The sequence below is a fragment of the Colossoma macropomum genome, unplaced genomic scaffold (genome assembly GCF_904425465.1).
Source record: "Colossoma macropomum unplaced genomic scaffold, Colossoma_macropomum, whole genome shotgun sequence".
Classification (NCBI taxonomy): Eukaryota; Metazoa; Chordata; class Actinopteri; order Characiformes; family Serrasalmidae; genus Colossoma; species Colossoma macropomum.
Genome location: NW_023494788.1, coordinates 41,792,847 through 41,811,083, shown reverse-complemented (window position 1 = coordinate 41,811,083; position 18,237 = coordinate 41,792,847). Strand labels below are relative to the sequence as shown.

General features: G+C 38.5%; 2 protein-coding genes across 2 annotated transcripts; one reads left to right on the top strand and one right to left on the bottom strand.

The window, feature by feature from the left end:
• Positions 1–3,452: 3,452 nt before the first annotated feature.
• si:ch211-153b23.5 (uncharacterized protein LOC321177 homolog) lies at positions 3,453–6,688 on the bottom strand. Its single transcript, XM_036569394.1, has 5 exons — positions 6,562–6,688; positions 5,916–6,028; positions 4,838–5,009; positions 4,474–4,675; positions 3,453–3,942 (listed from the first exon to the last, which is right to left on the bottom strand). Exons 2-5 carry the CDS (start codon positions 6,021–6,023, stop codon positions 3,750–3,752), a joined length of 675 nt encoding a protein of 224 aa, XP_036425287.1. The 5' UTR covers positions 6,024–6,028; positions 6,562–6,688; the 3' UTR covers positions 3,453–3,749.
• Positions 6,689–7,931: 1,243 nt separating this feature from the next.
• On the top strand, positions 7,932–17,846 carry si:ch211-153b23.4 (uncharacterized protein LOC335392 homolog). The gene is made up of 9 exons (XM_036569393.1): positions 7,932–8,158; positions 9,643–9,756; positions 12,261–13,943; positions 14,045–14,144; positions 15,023–15,171; positions 15,266–15,378; positions 16,200–16,289; positions 16,375–16,497; positions 16,596–17,846. Exons 1-9 carry the CDS (start codon positions 8,038–8,040, stop codon positions 16,812–16,814), a joined length of 2,712 nt encoding a protein of 903 aa, XP_036425286.1. The 5' UTR covers positions 7,932–8,037; the 3' UTR covers positions 16,815–17,846.
• Positions 17,847–18,237: the final 391 nt, after the last annotated feature.

The window sequence follows — 18,237 nt, the reverse complement described above, 5'->3', positions numbered from 1 at the left end:
ACCAACTAGTCATAAATAGCCCCCTTGAATAACAAACTGTCAAAAATTCAGTGTGGCAGTATTTTGGAAGACAAACACACAAATTCAAATATGCTTTTAGAAAGCATTTTGTTTGCTTGAAAGCCCTGTTCCTCAAAGGAATTACCTACCACCACTGCTCACACATTAGACAAGCTCTCTATATTATCAACAAGCTGTTATAGGAATTTTAATTAATCTCAAAGGTGTTGGACAGGGTTGAGGTCAGGACTCTGTGCAGGCCAATCAAGTTCTTCCACACCAGTCTCTCCAAACCATTGCTTTATGGATTTTTCCCAAAGTGCTACTAAGAAGTTTTAAGCACATAATTCTCTATAATGTGGTTAAATGCCCCTATGTTGGACCTAAGGTTCCAAGCCTAACCCTCTAATCAAATCAAATCACATTTATTGTCACATCACATTTACACAGTGCAAGGTGAGCGAAAATCTTAGGTGCGTAGCCCCCTTGTAGAATATATATGTATGTGTGTGTGTGTATATATATATATATATATATATATATATATATATATATATATATATGTAATATGTATGTATGTGTATATGTATGTGTGTGTATGTATGTGTGTGTGTGTATGTATATATATAAGAAAAAAATATAAGAAAAAAGAAATATATATGCACATACTCTTAATATATACATATATACACGCTAATATACACTAGTATTCCAATGTACAGTTTTGTCCAGTAATAAGATATGAAATTAAACTATGATTTGTACTGTTGTGCACATTTCCGTATGTGCAGTTAGTGAGTCTGAGGTAGATAAATGAGATGCAGGTAAACAGGGGAGAGAATATTGATATAGAAATCCTCCAGATTATACAACAGAAGATGTACAAGATGTGAGTCTATGTGTGTAAGTATAGATTTGCTGGATTGAAGGTGCTGTAAGATCAGAGTGAGTCTGTTGGTGTGGGTGAGGTGTGGATTGTCCATGGAGATCATCATGATGATGACTCAGAGGTGCTATAATGTGAATGGGTGTCCACATACTTTTGGTCATGTTGTGAATGTATTTTGTACAGATGCTAAATGTATCCCAGGGGATGGGTAGAGGTTAAAGTCTGTTATACAACATCATTATGAACATTATTTACAACATATTTCTTTGTCAACCTGTAAAGACACTGCTCATATTCAGTAATATGGAGTTTAGGTTTGAATTGTACAGAAAACGTACAGAATAAAAGTATAATTACTGAGCACTTGCATAGCATATTACCTTCAGGCACACCTGTCAACCAATCTCAGATGACTTGAACCATATTGTTCACAAAAAAAATGGCATGACTGTGAAAAACTCTTGCCGCACCACCTAAAGCGTGTCAGAGTGAGCGTATCCTGTGGGCTTTTTGAAGAGTTGAACAATGTCACTATTGTTCAGTTCAAGGCTCGTCATTTAAACCAGTTTGGACACTCAACAGTGAATTCAGGTGTATAGTATGACATTGTTTTACAGGGCAGCTGTGTTGTTAATGATAATGTAAAACCACTGTAACCTCACTGACTGGTGGGACCTCTGAAGTTATAGGCTGGGTGTTGATGTGATCACAGTGTAGTCATTTATGATCAGTGCTGAGTTAGTTAGTCAAAAAGTGTAAACTTAAGCAAATCACGTAACCATATTTGTAATCATTGCATTCCATTTTTATTTACATTTTGCACAGGGTTCCAACTTTTTTGGTAATGGGGTTGTAATAATATTCCTCACATTATGCTTGTGGGCTTTGTGGCATGAATGAAACAGTCTGGCCTGTTTGGGTCAGATTTGACCTCTCTTTACTTTGGCACAGGGATCTTCAACCATTTCATATTAACACGCAGTCTGATTGACTGCCTTGACAGACAGACTGCTGGTTGAGTTTACAGTGGTGGAAATTAAAAATAATGAGACTACAGTTCTGAACATCAACTCATCCTACTTGAGCCTCGTCCATTAGGTGCGCTTGTGGTCCTTTTTGGTCATTTCAGTCGTAAAAAAGGGGGGCTCACGAATGCCTTCTATGGGCCCTTAATGTGGCCTTTAGCAGAATCCAAATGATTATTTCAGGCTTTACAGAGTGACCTTGTAACTCCATATTTTGGTGTGTTTTCTCTGTACTCAGTAATGCTAATTCTTTCATTTTTGACAAAAAATATTACATCGTGCTGCGTTAAATGAATTGCTTTAACTTGGCTATGCGCATACCAAATCATTTAGTAGTCTTGACCACAATAACTCAACACAATGACTTTTATAGGATACATATATATATATATATATATATATATATATATATATATATAATCACCAGTCTATCGCAGGGCAGACAGACAGACATGCATACATATACAATCACACACACACTCACACCTAGGGGCAATTCAGCATTTCCAATTGGCCTGACTGCATGTCTTTGGACTGTGGGAGGAAACCCACACAGACACGGGGAGAACATGCAAGCTCCACACAGAAAGGACCCTGGTCACCCGGCTGGGAATCAAACCCAGGCCCTTCTTGCTGTGAGGTGTATAATATAATATATAATATTATGGCAAGCCAAACAGGAAATATTTAATGAACATTGATATATATGGAATGAACATTGATATATATACAATGAACTTTGATATATATGGAATGAACATTGATATATATTGAATGAACTTTGATATATATACAATGAACATTGAAAAGTTCATTGTATATATATCAAAGTTCATTCAATATATATCAATGTTCATTCCATATATATCAAAGTTCATTGTATATATATCAAAGTTCATTGTATATATATCAATGTTTATTGTGTATATATATCAATGTTCATTAAATATTTCCTGTTTGGCTTGCCATAATATATATATATATATATATATATATATATATATATATATATATATATATATATATATATAAAATGCATGTGTGTGTACACCGATCAGGCATAACATTCTGACCACCTCCTTGTTTCTACGCTCATTGTCCATTTTATCAGCTCCACTTACTATAAAGGTGCACTTTGTAGTTCTACAGTTACAGACTGTAGTCCATCTGTTTCTCTGATACTTTGTTAGCCCCCTTTTACCCTGTTCATCAGTGGTCAGGACCCCCATGGACCCTCATAGAGCAGGTACTATTTGGGTGGTGGATCATTCTCAGCACTGCAGTAATGCTGTGGTGTGGTGTGTTAGTGTGTGTTGTGCTTGTATGAGTGGATCAGACACTGCTGTGTCTGATCCACTTGTACCAGCTGCTAGGTAGCAGGGAACACATTAAAGGTTCAGCCTTAGACAAATGTATTTGTTAAAGATGAGACATAAATCATTCATTTAAAGCAAAGTGATTAAAAATTGTGCATTTTTTATTTCTTTCAGCTTAAGTACGGTTGCACAAGTTACATTAAGATGCTGCCGTATTCAAAGAAACTTCTAATTTCTAATTTATTTGTACATGATTTAGGGTCAAAATCATGTTATTGAGAGTGAAAGAGATTTCATTACAACCTATTAATGACACAAACATTTATTTTATTGACATGTATTATCACAAAAAAAAAAACATTTAGATGCAGATGCAGGTAATTATGGTTTAAAGTCAAATTCATAACCACAAATAAATACCATCTTCACAATAAGAGACAAGACAGTATGCAAATAATAGACACAACAAAGGACATTTCACAAGTTAAGCCTGAGCAATCAGTACAGAGATGAATGAAATCAGACCAGTTTAAGAACTTCTGTGACCATCACGCCCAGTCCATCAAAGATCTCATGTATGGGGGCGTTGCACATAAAGGCACTGGTAGTCACCAGCTTATTCTTCTTATCCACATGCACTTCTCCCACATGCTTGTTAACGTGCTTACAGCCCAGCTCCACCATTGACTTGGCCACACCGGCGTATGGCCACCTACAACAGCAACAGAGGGAGAGAAGATCAGTATTGCAGGTGATCCAACATGTGAGAATGGTGACATGTTCCCAGCATGCCGCTGCTGCAGTGAATAATAATGCTGTAAACTATAATGACTTTGGATGCTCATTTTACTAATCTGCACTGAGCTAATTTGAATGTTTTAAACATAATAAACAGAACATGAGGATACATTTTCACCTTTGTAACAAAAAAATGGTGTAATTTGATATTAGTCAAATTTTGACCACTATTTCTCTCCCATACACTCTGCCTCTAGAAGAACCACCTCTGGCTCCTTCAAATCCATGCAGTGGATGGCTCTTTACAGAATAATGAGTTTAAAGGACAACCACGTAATGTAATTCTGCGAAGAACCTTTAAGTGGTGTAGAACCTTTACATTATGTGTGTGTTAAGTTCTTTAAGCCTGTAAAAGATTCGTTACGCTCACCACTCTCTTGTTAAACATGCTTTTTTAGGGAACTAAAACTGGTTCTTATGTCATCACTTAAAGACGAATACTCACTTCTCACATTCGCAGTCATGGCCTACGGTGAGCTCACAGCCGGGGATGGCCTTTGCAGCAAGGACTGGAGAAATGCAGCACATGGCAATAGGCTTGCCTGCCTGGTGGAAACTCTTGATGACCTTCTCGACCAGAGGTTTCACTGAGTACTCTTTTCCTTTGGTGGCCCAGTCGCTCAGGTTCTTAGCTGCTCCAAACCCTCCTGCACAGAGCAGCACTCAGTTCATTATTACACTCCTTTATATGAAACGTTATGGATCTCCAGATCTCACATACCAAATGTAGCTTCAGTTTAAAATAACTTCAATGGCTGCTAATAATGGCTGGTTTACTGTGTGTTTGGGTTCTAAAATGTCAAACTGACCTGGAATGAGGAGAACATCATGGTCAGCTACGGTTAGCTTGGCCAAGTCGGTAACCTCTCCTCGAGCAATGCGGGCACTTTCCTCCATCACGTTCCGCTTGTCTGTCACAGGTTTTCCCTCACAGTGGTTCACTACATGCATCATATCAGCATTGGGGGCAAACATCTGGACCTGCGGTAGATAGTGGCCTTATTTGATGTTCAGATGTTCCCCGCTTTGGGGTTTGGGGTGGGCAATATGGCAAAATTATAACGTCATGATACCTCAAGACATTTTGACAATACACAAGATGTATCGCAATGTTCAGTTTTACTGATGTTTGAGTAGATGGGACAGACAAAATTTTAAATTAGTGCCATGCTTTAAAAATGCTATCAATAACTATGAATTCAATGATACAACATCTTATATACAGTCCTATATAACAGTTTAAACACCCCCAAATGACATGTTTGGTTGATTTTCTAATTGAAAATAAGTAAACACATAATCTACAGGGAAGAAACTTAAATGTGGCACTTTTCTGATTTTTGATTTTATTCATTAAAATGAAACTTTAATATTAAATGTGCCATAATGTTTGCACAGGTCACTATTTTTCCCTCAATATATTAAATTTAGCAAATAAACCGTAACTGTGCAAAAGAGGATATATATCCTTATTTTCACTTATTTTCAACAAAACGTGTAATTTGACCAGTGGTGCCAAAACTTTCGCATAACTGTCCTTACCTGTACTAACAATCCAATTAAACAAGCCAATTATGCTGTATTTGTGATCAAACATGCAGCTGGTCAGCAGTCTGTCAGCCCTGACAATATCCACAAAATTCCATGAAAAGCATGGAACATAAATTGTCATGTTATCACGATAACAATAGGTATCGTCACATCGCCCACCCCAGCTCAGATCTGATGTGCAGATGCTGTGTAATAAGAAACTTTGTAGGCCTGGTAGTCTCAATATCAAACTTACAGGAAGGTAATCAAACTATGCTGCCACAGGTGAGAACTGATACCCTACATTTAAAAATCTGATACATGATATGCTTTGTGTATGACTTTATCCCAGCTTACCTTAACACCAGCCCGACTAAGGTGGACCAGGATGGCAGAAGCCTCGTGGATCTCTGTCCCATCATAGACTCCACAGCCAGCAAGGATTACTGCTGCACGCTTTGCCATGGTACCTGAGTAGCACACCCCAACTTATTGATCAGCAGCCATCAACTGAACCTCATTATTCAAGAAAAAGGCGATTTGCTAGTTGACTCAGTGCAAATATACTGCTTAATACGCAGCTGAGGCAAGGCCAAGTGATGAGGTACGTGACAAAGGTAAACACCAGGTGGCCGTGACACAGCATTTTGCAGTATTAAATATTCAAATAGAGCTGGCAGCCTCTGGGGAGCTTTTTCCAGGTAACGTGTAACCACCTCAGTCTCCAAGCAGCTCACATAAACAAGCTCAGCAGAGGGCAGCAAGTGTGGAGATGGCCAAGTAGAAACGCAGCATATCATAATTAACTCATCCATCACTGTGGCTGCAACTGTGTTCTCAAAAACTATAAACCCTTTTCAGCTTGGGTCTTAAAATGATCTATGTTAGTGCCTAGAATACAGTTCAGTAGTTAAAATAGTTCAAATAAAACAGCTTTCCTAGTTCAGCGGTCTCAGTTCACTCTCTCAAAACTCAAAATAGTTAACTGGAACATATGACTCACCTTTTGAGGAAGGAGAGGAGTTTGTTGAGTCGCTGGAAGCCCTGGAAGTGTCTCGGTTACCACACCAAACAAGCAGAACGGCAGTTCCTTTATATGCGCTCCAGCTGTAGTACCTCCCACTGAGGCGAGTTGAACCAGAGTAGACACACCTTTTTTGGACAAAGGGGCTCCACATGAGAGCTGCCGGGAAGGAAGAAGGCCAATAATTGCCTCAGTTTACTTAGTAAGATAATGCTTAGTAATGGCAGCAATCCTTCTACAGCATCAATATTGATGCTAGTGTTGTATTAACTACAGCAGACAAGGTAACACACCCCAAAAAAGAAATGATATCTTGGCATGTGAACATTGATATATAAATTCATTTTAAAAGTGATGTAAACATTATGAGATTGTTCAACTTATTTCTTGACATTTTTCACTGTCACTTCATGTTTTACATCTAATATCTTTTTCTATTGATAATCTTGATATTTTTGAGCCATATGTCTTGACATACAAGACACAATGGCTTAGAACAAGTAAAAGCATCTGGAAATAAGCTGAATCCTCTATTCAACAAGATAAGGGGAACTACTGGATATAAGAATACATGTTCTGTTGAAGTTTAAAAAATAAGGTAATGTGCTTTTTGAGTAACTTAAATATGACATTTCTCTGCAAACTTTGGCGCACAGCTTCTGTTGGCTGAGTTCAACATACAAAAGGGTACGACGTAAAACGCAAACGGTGCTATCACTTTTGCACAGGCCACATAGTACGCTTTACCATGTTGAATTTAGCAAATAAACAGTAATAGTGCATGAGATCGTGCTGGAGTGTGTTCTCTGTAGGGGACGTGCACTTATTCTCACTTAGATAATCAACAAAACGTCATTCGACCGGGGTGCCTAAACTTTTGCACACAATGATTTATTCACAAGATTTAGGATGTTTTGCCAAGAAATGATTTTGAGCAGTGCAGTGGTAACAGGAACCACCTACTGATTCTTGTCCGTGTTTCAAAATTGGTTTTTAAAGACAACCCGGAAAACTTATTGGAATATTTTGAGCTCTTCCAGTGGAAAAGCAGATATTAACATTTCTGGATTTCCTATTTGATTCTGATTTTCCTATTCTTTCCTATTTTATTTTGTGCAGCATTTTACAGTAAAAGAGAATGTCATGCTTGTGAGAACCTAAACAAAGCTTTATTTATACTTGTAGTTTTTTGCTTTGTTTTTGATGTTAGTTGGTTTTGTTTTGTTTTGTTTTCCATTTTAGCCTCTCCAAGAGCTGCTTGGGAGCCTTTGAGCTCTGAGCAGCTCGTTTATGTAATGAGGGTTTGTACCTCTTCTCTCGCTCTGACTCTCCAGAGCAGCCGGACTTTGTTCTGATGATGACTTGACGGAAACTCACTCCGACCGGGAAGTTCCTGGAAGGTAAAGCGTCTCGAGCGGCGTGAAAAGAGACGGTGACGTCACGAGATGTGACGTAATGCGACAGAACTTGTCTATAAGACGCAGCGCGCGGCTACTTGGCGCTGTTACTATGGCAGCTGCTCACTCTGATCCGCAATCGCTGCATTTCTCCGTTGGTGTTTTGGGGATCTCAGCCGGTAAGTCGCTCAAACCTGGAGCACTGCAGACTCAGAGATTCAGAGACTCGGAGAAAAGGTTATTCACACACATACAAGATAGATAATTGGCTAAATATTAATATTAAACATACATACATACATACATACATACATACATACATACATACATACATCATCTAAACCGCTTATCCTTCTGGGTCGCGGTGGGGTGCTGGAGCCTATCCCAGCTATCATTGGGCAGAAGGCAGGATACACCCTGGCTAAATATTAATATTAAATATGTGTATTTTAATTTTGTTTCATTCTTTTAAGACGCAGCCTTAGATAGCTCTTCAACGGTTCTTTAGTAAAGGCAATGATTCTATTTAGTCCTGTATAGAACCATTTGCATGCTTAAATGGTTCTTTGCATGGTGTAATGGTTCTTCAGATTGACGGAGAATGTGTTGTGTATGGTTCTGTGCAGCACCTTTTTGAAAATGGTTCTATATACCAAGAAAAAACAATAGCAGAGCCCTTTTTGGTGCTTAGAGAACCAAATACAACACATTTTCCATCAATCTGAAGAAATATTTCACCATGCAAAGAACAATTTAAGCTTCCACATGGTTTTTAATATAGAACCCAATATAGGTTCTCAATAGAACAATTGCCTTTACTAAAGAACCCTCGAAGAACCCTTGTTTGAGGGTGTGTATGAAAGTTTTGCTTGCATTTACAGTGTTGAACAGTTTAGAATCACTCGTATTAATAACTGCTCTATGTTTTCAGTAGTGACTTGTTGTACAGTGTAGATTAAAGAACGTTTTTTTTTGGGGCGAATCCTAACTTATGTTAATTAATAATAAACAATATCTGTTTATAGCAAGTTATCAGTTATGATAACGAGTTATCTTAACGTTTCAAATGAGAATAATTCTGGAAGTTTACTTTCACTCCATTCTCAGTGTTTTACAGCTTCCTCAGTCTTCAGAATCAACTACAGCCTGGGCGCATCTAACGTTTCAGTTTTTCACAGCTTACAGTTGAAATTTCTAAAGTTGTAGCATTATAATAGAATCATTTCATACATTTATCTTCACCATTTCGTGATTCCAGACCTCTGAACGCTTGACGTATGTTTATTGTTTATTTTCTCTTTGCTGTGATGAAAGTAAATGTGTTCATTTTTGTATCCTAAAAAATCTCGTGACTGAAGAAGCAAATTCGAGAAGTAGCCATTATTTTTGTAAATGGTAGAACATTACTTTTGCATGTTTAGATTGTCATAAAAACAAGCCCTGTGGTCTGCTTTCTATTTATTTATTTATTTATTTATTTATTTATTTATTTATTTATTTCGCACCGTTTAAACAGTTTCACTACACTACATACATCTCGCCAGTAGAGGGCGTCTAACGTTACTGTATTACTGACAGGACAAAAGGAAGGGTTCAATTGCTGTGTAATCTGTGTTAGAAATCAATACAGCAGTGTGAAACAAATTCTCCTTTTCTGATGAAGGTTCTTTGCTGCTTCTGGTCCAAAACTATGGCAGCTCCCCTGGCAAACACCTCATCCCCAGCACTGCTCTGGGGATTGAGCTTCTTATTATTGCTGCCCTACTGGCCTACGCAGGTAAGGGTCACCAAAAAGAACACGATATGTATATACATCAGGGGAGAAAGGTACTGTAAAGGTACAGTAAAACAAAGGTCCATCTAAATATTTCCCAGTGAAAAGTTACAAATTTGTACCTTTTTAATAGTCTAATGTTTTTAAACAGAACAATAAAATAAACAATTGTAGAGAAGGTGTGGGGATCCAGTACAAGGTAAAAATGTTACTGCAATGGATTATGGTACAATCATGTCAGTGACTGTACAGTACCTTTTTTTCCAAGTGTGTACACATACTTTAAAAAAATCATAATTTTATATAACACCCATATTTATCTGTGACAAATAACGGTAATGTAGAAATACACTGCTTACTCACAAAACAAGCCAGTTTGTGTCCAGTTTAAACAGTCATGTCAAATACAAAAACATCCTTTAGGAATGCACCTCAGTAAATTATTTTATACTCCACCTACTGTCACGACATACCCCTGTAAAGGAGCAGGCTGAAACAGTAAGTGGAGTATAAAGTAACTTTTTGATGTACATTTTCTAAAGGACATTTTTAAAGTTTACCTTTTTTTAATTTAGTGCAGTAAACAAACATGAGAAACATCGACACTGCTAAAAAAACAAAACAGTTCTTCTCTTAAAGGCACAAACACCAAGGTGGGAGATAATGATGTGGCAGAAAATGGCAGAACAATCTGCGCATTTTCATCATCTTTATTTCTGACTCTTATTTATTGTTTACATGGCTATAATTATAGTGGCTAACTAGTAATAAAATAAAAAAAATGCGAAAGCTTTTATTTTAAATTTGACATAATATGCTACAACCTAATGCTAGCTCCGTTAAGTTAAGCTCCATTTTTCTCACCGGCTCGGATATGTCCTCATCCTCCACAAGCAGCTTTTTCATTTTGAAGTCAGGCTTTATTGTCATGTCAGCTCTATACAAGTACACAGTGAAACAAAACAACATTCCTCCAGAAACAACAAGTGCGAGACAATACGATACTGACAATACAGTACAATAAATAAATATGAAAGACTTACAATAAATACTAAACAGAACACAGGCAGCACACGGTACTGAGAGTATGTGGAGCTGTGCAAAGGAGGATGGAACACACTATGACATATTAGCAGATAGCCTAGCATATCGCTGTTGTCGGAAGAAAACCTGACGTCTCCATTTTTGTCGTTTTTCAGTTTTTAAAATAATTTGAAAGTACCTGTTACTCTTTACATTGTGTGTAAATTTCATGATGAATGGACCAAAAGAAACAGCGCAAAATGACTTTGAAGAAAGTCTGGTTCCATTAACTTACATTAAAAGACAGAGAGATCACATCACTCCCGTTTTGAAAGAGCTGCACTGGCTGCCTGTATCATTCAGGATAGATTTCAAGGTCCTGCTACCAGTCTTTAAAGCTCAAAACAACCTGGCACCTGCTTACATCACAGCGTGTCTGTCTGTTTATGTTCCAGCACGCAATCTAAGATCTGCAGATAGTGGCCTTCTACAGACACCCTCTGTACAATACAGGAAACAGGAAACTGACTCTTTCAGTTATTCTGCTTCTAAACTGTGGAGCTCAGTTCAGCTTTTATTAGACAGTCAAGCTCAGTGCTCACTTTTAAGAAGCACCTAAAAATGTCTCTCTTTAAATTAGCATTGAACTAAAACTGAATGTCTCATGGTTTTTATCTTGTAATTTAATTTTCATTTTCTTCTGATTCTAATTAAGTATTAATGATCTTTTCTATAACTATGTTTTATCACCTGTCTGTAAAGCACTTTGAGCTGCCACCGGCATGAAAAGTGCTTTATAAATAAAATTATTATTATTATTATTATTATTATTATTTTTATTATTATTAAAAGTAAAGTATGTTTTTTCCTTCTTCTGTAAAGTTACCGTTTTGGAGATACGAGGTTTAGTTCCGACAACAGCGATACATGAGTCTGACTGTCACCTTGGTTTCTGCTCTCCATCTTTACATGATTCACATATAAATAAAAACTGCTACATTAGTAGTGCATGAAAATGAACTCTGTAGAGCTCTGCCGGTTGTGTCAGTCAGTCAGTCTCATTCACACAATCATGCTAAAATCAGATACGCTAGTCTCTTGAGGCCGATGTTAGCCTCTCATCCAATTTTCCTTTCCACCTCAAGCACTGCAGCAGTTACACGCTAGAACCTGTGCAGGCATTTGAATGTAACCGCTACATCATTTAAGGTGGAACAGAAAATAAGACTAACTTCTACTGTATGTGAAGTACTGCGAGCTCACAATGACCAGCTCAAAACACAAGACCACCAGTAATTCTAGTGGGTGTGCACACTCAGGATCATCCCTGTAGTGTGTTTTTCATTGGTGAAACTTGGGGTGTTACAACCCTCCCTACTTGTTAACTGAGTTAGTATTGCAAAATAATTTTGATATCAATTATTTGTTTCTACAATAGCACTTTTTGTGGTACTAAACAGCACTTCTCCTCTCTTTTGTTCTAGGAGTGCGCCGGATTTTATCTCAAAGCTCCCTCTTTGCCAGTTTGTGTCTGACGGTGTCTGCCCTGTGGTGTGGCTCAGGGCTGATTCATATACTTGCAGGGGAAAATATAATCACCACTGAAAATGAGCTGAGAAATGCGATGGTGCCAGGGCTCGCTGCTTTTACTCTAGCGTTGCTTGTCATTTGTTTAGCGGCTGTCCTGCAGAGGGAGGTTGTCCTTTCCTTCATTGCCCTCAGCATATGTTTGGCATGTGCCCATCAGATTGCCGGCCTAGCTAATTTAAGCTTTGGCCAGTCAGCCACTGCTGCCTGCTACCTTTTGGTCTGTTCAGTGACTGCTTACTTTGGGAGTGGACGCTTGTTGTCCTACATAACCCGTGGTAAGATTCAACCACCAGGGACAGATCAACAGAGTAAAACCAGCTTGAAGTCAGCTCAGGGTCAAGAGGCTAATAATGTAGTTGCAGTGGGTTTGGTGATGAACTTGTTGTCAGCCAGCGTGCTGGCTTGTCCCCTGCTTGGCGTGGTCCCTCAGCTCTTCTCTGGCCTTGTTCCATGGCTGTGGACAGCTGGGGTCTTCCAGCTGGGTGTCTGCGTTCTCTCCTACAGAGCCCTGGACACCCTGGCCGCCACCTTCTACGGCTTTACAGCCATACTGAAGTTTTCTGAGGGGTACAGCGCACTAGTAAGAGACCTAACAAACCAAGAGCCCTATTCCCCAGTGCCCTTCCCTACTGTTTTCTCAATCCTCTTCTTTGTCCTGGCTTTGTTTAGTTGCCACAGAAGTTTACTCGATGGCCTCTATCAGCTTTTCTTCGTAGCGTACTGTATAGCAATCGCTGCCCAACCCAGAGGCTTTTTCCAGGGAGGCACGCAAGGTGTCCAAGCAGCTATATTCGTGGCAACTGCCCTCATGCTTCTAGTGACCCTCTATAACAAGGCATCTCCAAAGAAGATTCCCACAGGTGACAGTCTGCTCAAGAACCTTCTGAGTCGCAGTGGTAAATTCACGCTACGAACCCAGGACAAAGATCTGCATGCTCCCTATTTGGGCTACTCCAAGTATGCAGATGCTGAAGTTTTGGGCCATGGCTGTAGTGTTCTGGCAGCTTTTGCCATCACTGCTAGCACAGCCAGCCAGGATCCCTTGGCGGTTTTGATTTTGCCATGGGCTGTGGTTTCAGGTGGTTTGCTGCAGTTGCTCTGTGGCTCAGTGGCCTTTGCACGAGGTAAGACTCTGGAGAGCACAGCCTTCATTCTCTATGGGGTCATGTGGACAGTTTGGGGCCTGACACGTTTCGGTGGCCTCTACGGTGATGTCCGTGGGTTCCACGTAGCAGTGGGAATCATCAGCTTCATGCTTTTCAATGTTCTAGTGACAGCGGGAGCCCTGTTCCTAAATAAAGCCTGGTTTGTCTATGCATTATCATTTGAGCTCATTCTCATTAGCTTCTTGCTGGATGCAGTGGGAGCGCTGCCATATGGCTATGACATCGGTGTCACCATCATCTTTGGTTTGGTCAGCTTCTATTTTTTCTTGGCCAACTTATTCAACTGCACCTTCCAGACTCCACAGCTTCCATTTGGTGATCCTCTGATCAAGCTGAGTGGGTTTGGTGGTGGCAGGGACAGCTGTCCTCATCTTCCTGCAAGGAAAGCTACATCTGTGCAGCAGATTGCAGGTGAGATGTCCATCATTGGAGCAGGAATTCAAATTAAAGTCTGAAATAGCTGACAGTTGGTGTACAGGCACATCAAGATGACATCTTTTATATGTTTCCAGAGATTATGAGGAATGGAGGAATATGCGGAATGCCCACTGACACAGTCTATGTGCTGGTGGCAGCTTGCAATCGGCCAGAGGCTGTCGAGAAAGCTTATAAGTAAGACCTGTTCTTTCTTAATATTAATAGAAATGTAATCCAAAGTGTAAATAAACTACTATCACTTTAGACCTGTAGAATTCCAGTTTTTATTACTGTCATTTTGCTGTACTGTTTAAATGCAATGATAATTAAATGGCTTTTACATTTAATTTGCATTCTGACACAGAACGGTCCATACTTTGTATTTCAATGCCAAGAAATAATAAAACCATTACAGAAATGTAGAGGATGTTCGGTACCACTTTAGAACATGACTACCCTCACAAAGTGTTCATGAATGGTTTTTAAAATAGTTTATTGTTATTAATCGGGTCATACACCTTAATCATTCATAGGCAGTTATAGTACATAAATAAAACTGGAAACAGTGACACACATTCATCTGTGCTGTGAAAGCTCAGATGTTGCTAGTTATTGATCTTACTTTCTCTTTTTCATCAGTCAGCATAAAACCTATCACCTTTATCACATGTTCATTAGACATCAACAGCTCACTTTTGACCTTTTACTAATGTGTTGTAACTGTTTATTCATGCTTTTTAAAGTGTTTATGGCCTAATCGATAACCACTAGAAACTCATTTAAAACCTTTTTATGAGCTCTTTACAAGGGTAGTCTTATTCTGAAGTGGTCTCAGATGCTTTTTTAGATGTTTAACATCTTCTACTACTACAGTGCAAACTGTAGTAATAACTGAGTTTTTATGAATTTCTAGAAGTGTATAATAAAAGTTTGGACCTGCCAGCAGGTTCTGCCCATTGAAGAGGTTACTAGTATTATGCAAATGACATCAGGAGATCTGGTCATTTTTACAGAATGCAGGTTTATCCATTTTTTTCTTTTAATCTTCTAATACTGTTCCCTTGTGCACACAGGGTGAAGAAGCAGGCTCAAGAGCGTCCCATGTCATTATGGATTTCCTCCATCAAGCAGTTAGAACCAGTCAGACAACAGATCAATCCAGTGCTGTGGGACTTCATGGAGGCTGCTTGGCCCTCGTCAATCAGCCTGGTCATTCCTAGAGGTGGGTTTTATTGGCACCCTGTCATACGGTACTGCTGTCAGAGAATCAGGTGCCTTATTTGAACTGAATTTACGTTCATCTCTCTGTTCCGCAGCCCCATGGATGGAGTTCTTTGGTTTGGGTGATTCATCAAAATATATTGGCACCCCACAAAGCATAGCTATCAGAAATCCTGACTGCACTGTTGCGACGCACCTTATTAGCTTGGTATGTTTCATATTTTATGGTATATAAACTCATTATGACAAATATTAGAGTATCTATAATGGAGTTAATGGTTTTAAACAGATCTGTGAAAACACCTGATATTAATGTATATCAAGACACAGTAAACTAGAGCAATGGTGCTAGCATGCTAAAACTCAGTAGCACAAATGAAAATTTAGCAGAGGTGTTTATTTGTAATCATTTATTACACACTTATTACAATAGACAGTGAAAGTATTTGTCACTTTGCTTGAGTGATGAAAGAATGAGCTAATTAGCTAACACTAACAGTGGAGCTAACTGGTGTAGTGGTAGATGTTGATGACTTGTGGGTTTCTGCATGAGGTTTGGATGACCTCATGCATGGATGGGTTGATCTGGATGAGCTGACATCATCTACTGAGTTTGTCAAGGTAGCACTGTGAAGATCTTTATAGAATATCTTTTCATAATTTTTGGTTCTAGCTAATAGCAGCTGGAACAGTTAGCCTAGTTACAGCTCCAACAACTTTGCCTTAACCACATTCTTAACAATGTGTCCTTGGCAATGTGCTCACACAAAGCCACACATGTTTTGCTGTAGCAAACTATGACATACTAAAATGAATTGATCTTATTGATTTGATGGGCAAAACTGTCATACTTTATAGTCTCATTAAAATATTTTCTTCATAACTTTCTGTGATGCAGCGTAATGAATATGGATTTCAGTATTTGAATATGTACACCTGGAACTGTTAACCCAGTCACTGAGCATCTCCCCAGTAAATAGCTATTATAATAATTCTTATGTTATTTTTCCAATTTCTCCTGTGTTCTAGGTCGGTCCTATCGCTGTTACATCAGCCAACCCGACAGGTGAAGCAGACACAACCCATCATAACCAGGTGTACGCCAAGCTGGGTGATAAGGTAAATTCACAGTAGTGAATGGACTAAACCAGTGAAATGAAATCCATATGTTGGGCAATGTGCAAAAATGTATTCATATGTGCAGGTCGATGGAGTGCTATGTGACGGACCCTCACCAGAAAACATTGCCTCTACTGTTGTGAACTGCACTAAGATTGATAGTGGCCAAATAGGCTTTTTCAGGGTTGGTCTTATACCTAAATCAAAGGTAATTTTCACCCATTCCAGAGCTAAAATCTAGACGTGTAGTTCTGGGTCTGTTCAGGTGTATTAAGACTTCTCCCTTTGTTCTGTGATCTTCTCAAGGTCCTGCAAATCTTTGAGGAGATTCAGAGAAAACATCAGCATGGGCAGGTGAACAGCGGTTTCGAGGCAGACATCACAGATCCTGAAAGAGAATCCAACACACAATTACCAGATCCTGAAACAGACTCAGGCTTAAGCCAACCAACCTCTACAGGGTCGCTGAGCTCACTGGACCTCAGCCAACATGGCAATGAGGAAGATGAGGAGGAATCCTTGTAAATGCTGCCAAACAGTAACCATGATAATAACATTTTAGCTTGTAGATTGTTTAGAAAAAGATGCATACATTAAAATCACAATTACAGGTTTGGAAACAAAGAAATCACAGTGAAAGTGGCCAATTTATAAGGAAATAAATGAAAGTATCTATTATTATATTATACAGTGCTGTGAGAAAAGTAAGAAAATGATAAAGACATTTATCTGGGCAGTAAGCATTGATCTGTTTAGAATGACCCCTTGTAATAAATACAAATGAACAATTAAACAATACATTGTGATTAAATGTAATGTCCATGTATTAGCTTAATCCTGTCCAATTCTCTCCCCACTAATTTACAGTTACCATCCAATACCTATGTGCCTGGTCAATCCTCAGTAAATTAAATAATGAAATCATGTATTAAAATATGACAAACCCATTAAAAAATACATTGTGCTGAATTTACATTTAAGCACTGCTGAAAAAAAAACTTATAACCATTAAAAGTTTCTGTTGGTTCCTGGTGGCATCTGTAATAATATTTTGTGTTTTTTTTCTGACGGGTTGATATCCCAGTGTAAAAGATTCTTACTGATTCCAGATGCATTTGATGGTTTCCTAATGGGATCTGATGGTGTCCTGCAGTAAACTAGTGGTCTGTAACCATTAAACCAGTTCCTATTAGAAAGCAAAACCATCAAGTTTTACTAGTTTTAATAATGTTATACAGTGTTTGACTGGAAAAAAACACACACACTGCCCAGATAAACCATTTTCTTGGCCACCTAAGACTTTTGCACAGATACATGTATGTAGAATTCTGTGATGTTGATGTATTGTGTAAATACAGTGTATATTTGTATGATGCAAAACTCACAGCAGTGTATAGCTTGATTTCCATTTGTCTTTTATTATGCACTTTATTGCCTGTATCAGTGGAAGGTCTGTGGGTCTATTTTTATTTGTTGTACATTATTTATTTCTAAGTGTCTTTAATAAAGTTTGGTATTTGTCCAGTAAACAAATTGCACATACATACAAATACACATACAAATATATACACATACAGCTTTCATCAGGCTGGGATGTAACAGCATAGAAGTTTTGGGAACCTGTTTTCAGAATACAGTAATTAAATATGTATTTAGTCCACTTTACATTTTCAAAAGTTTCATAATACAGATACTTTTTCCATTAGAAGAACACTTAGAAGAACAATTTATGAAAGAAACACTAAGTGCTTGTTTATTCACTGTGTGTAGCAAACACATCTGACTCTAAAGAGGACTGTAAAGCCTGAGTAGACTGATAAATGAATGTGATAAGCTAATAATCTCAGCATTACTGAGCTCTTCTGAGGGATGAACTGAACAGTATCCTCTGACATGGACATGGATTCATTTTATATAATCCTAAAAACTGTTCCGGACTGTGGAATCC

Coding starts and splice junctions, on each gene's coding strand:
- si:ch211-153b23.4 (XM_036569393.1), top strand. CDS start 8,038: ATGCGACAGAACTTGTCTATAAGACGCAGCGCGCGGCTACTTGGCGCT. Junction 9,757..12,260: donor TGCCCTACTGGCCTACGCAG/GTAAGGGTCACC, acceptor CTTTTGTTCTAG/GAGTGCGCCGGATTTTATCT. Junction 16,290..16,374: donor ACGCCAAGCTGGGTGATAAG/GTAAATTCACAG, acceptor TCATATGTGCAG/GTCGATGGAGTGCTATGTGA.
- si:ch211-153b23.5 (XM_036569394.1), bottom strand. CDS start 6,023: ATGGCAAAGCGTGCAGCAGTAATCCTTGCTGGCTGTGGAGTCTATGAT. Junction 4,676..4,837: donor TGATGTTCTCCTCATTCCAG/GTCAGTTTGACA, acceptor TGCTCTGTGCAG/GAGGGTTTGGAGCAGCTAAG. Junction 3,943..4,473: donor CATGACTGCGAATGTGAGAA/GTGAGTATTCGT, acceptor TTGCTGTTGTAG/GTGGCCATACGCCGGTGTGG.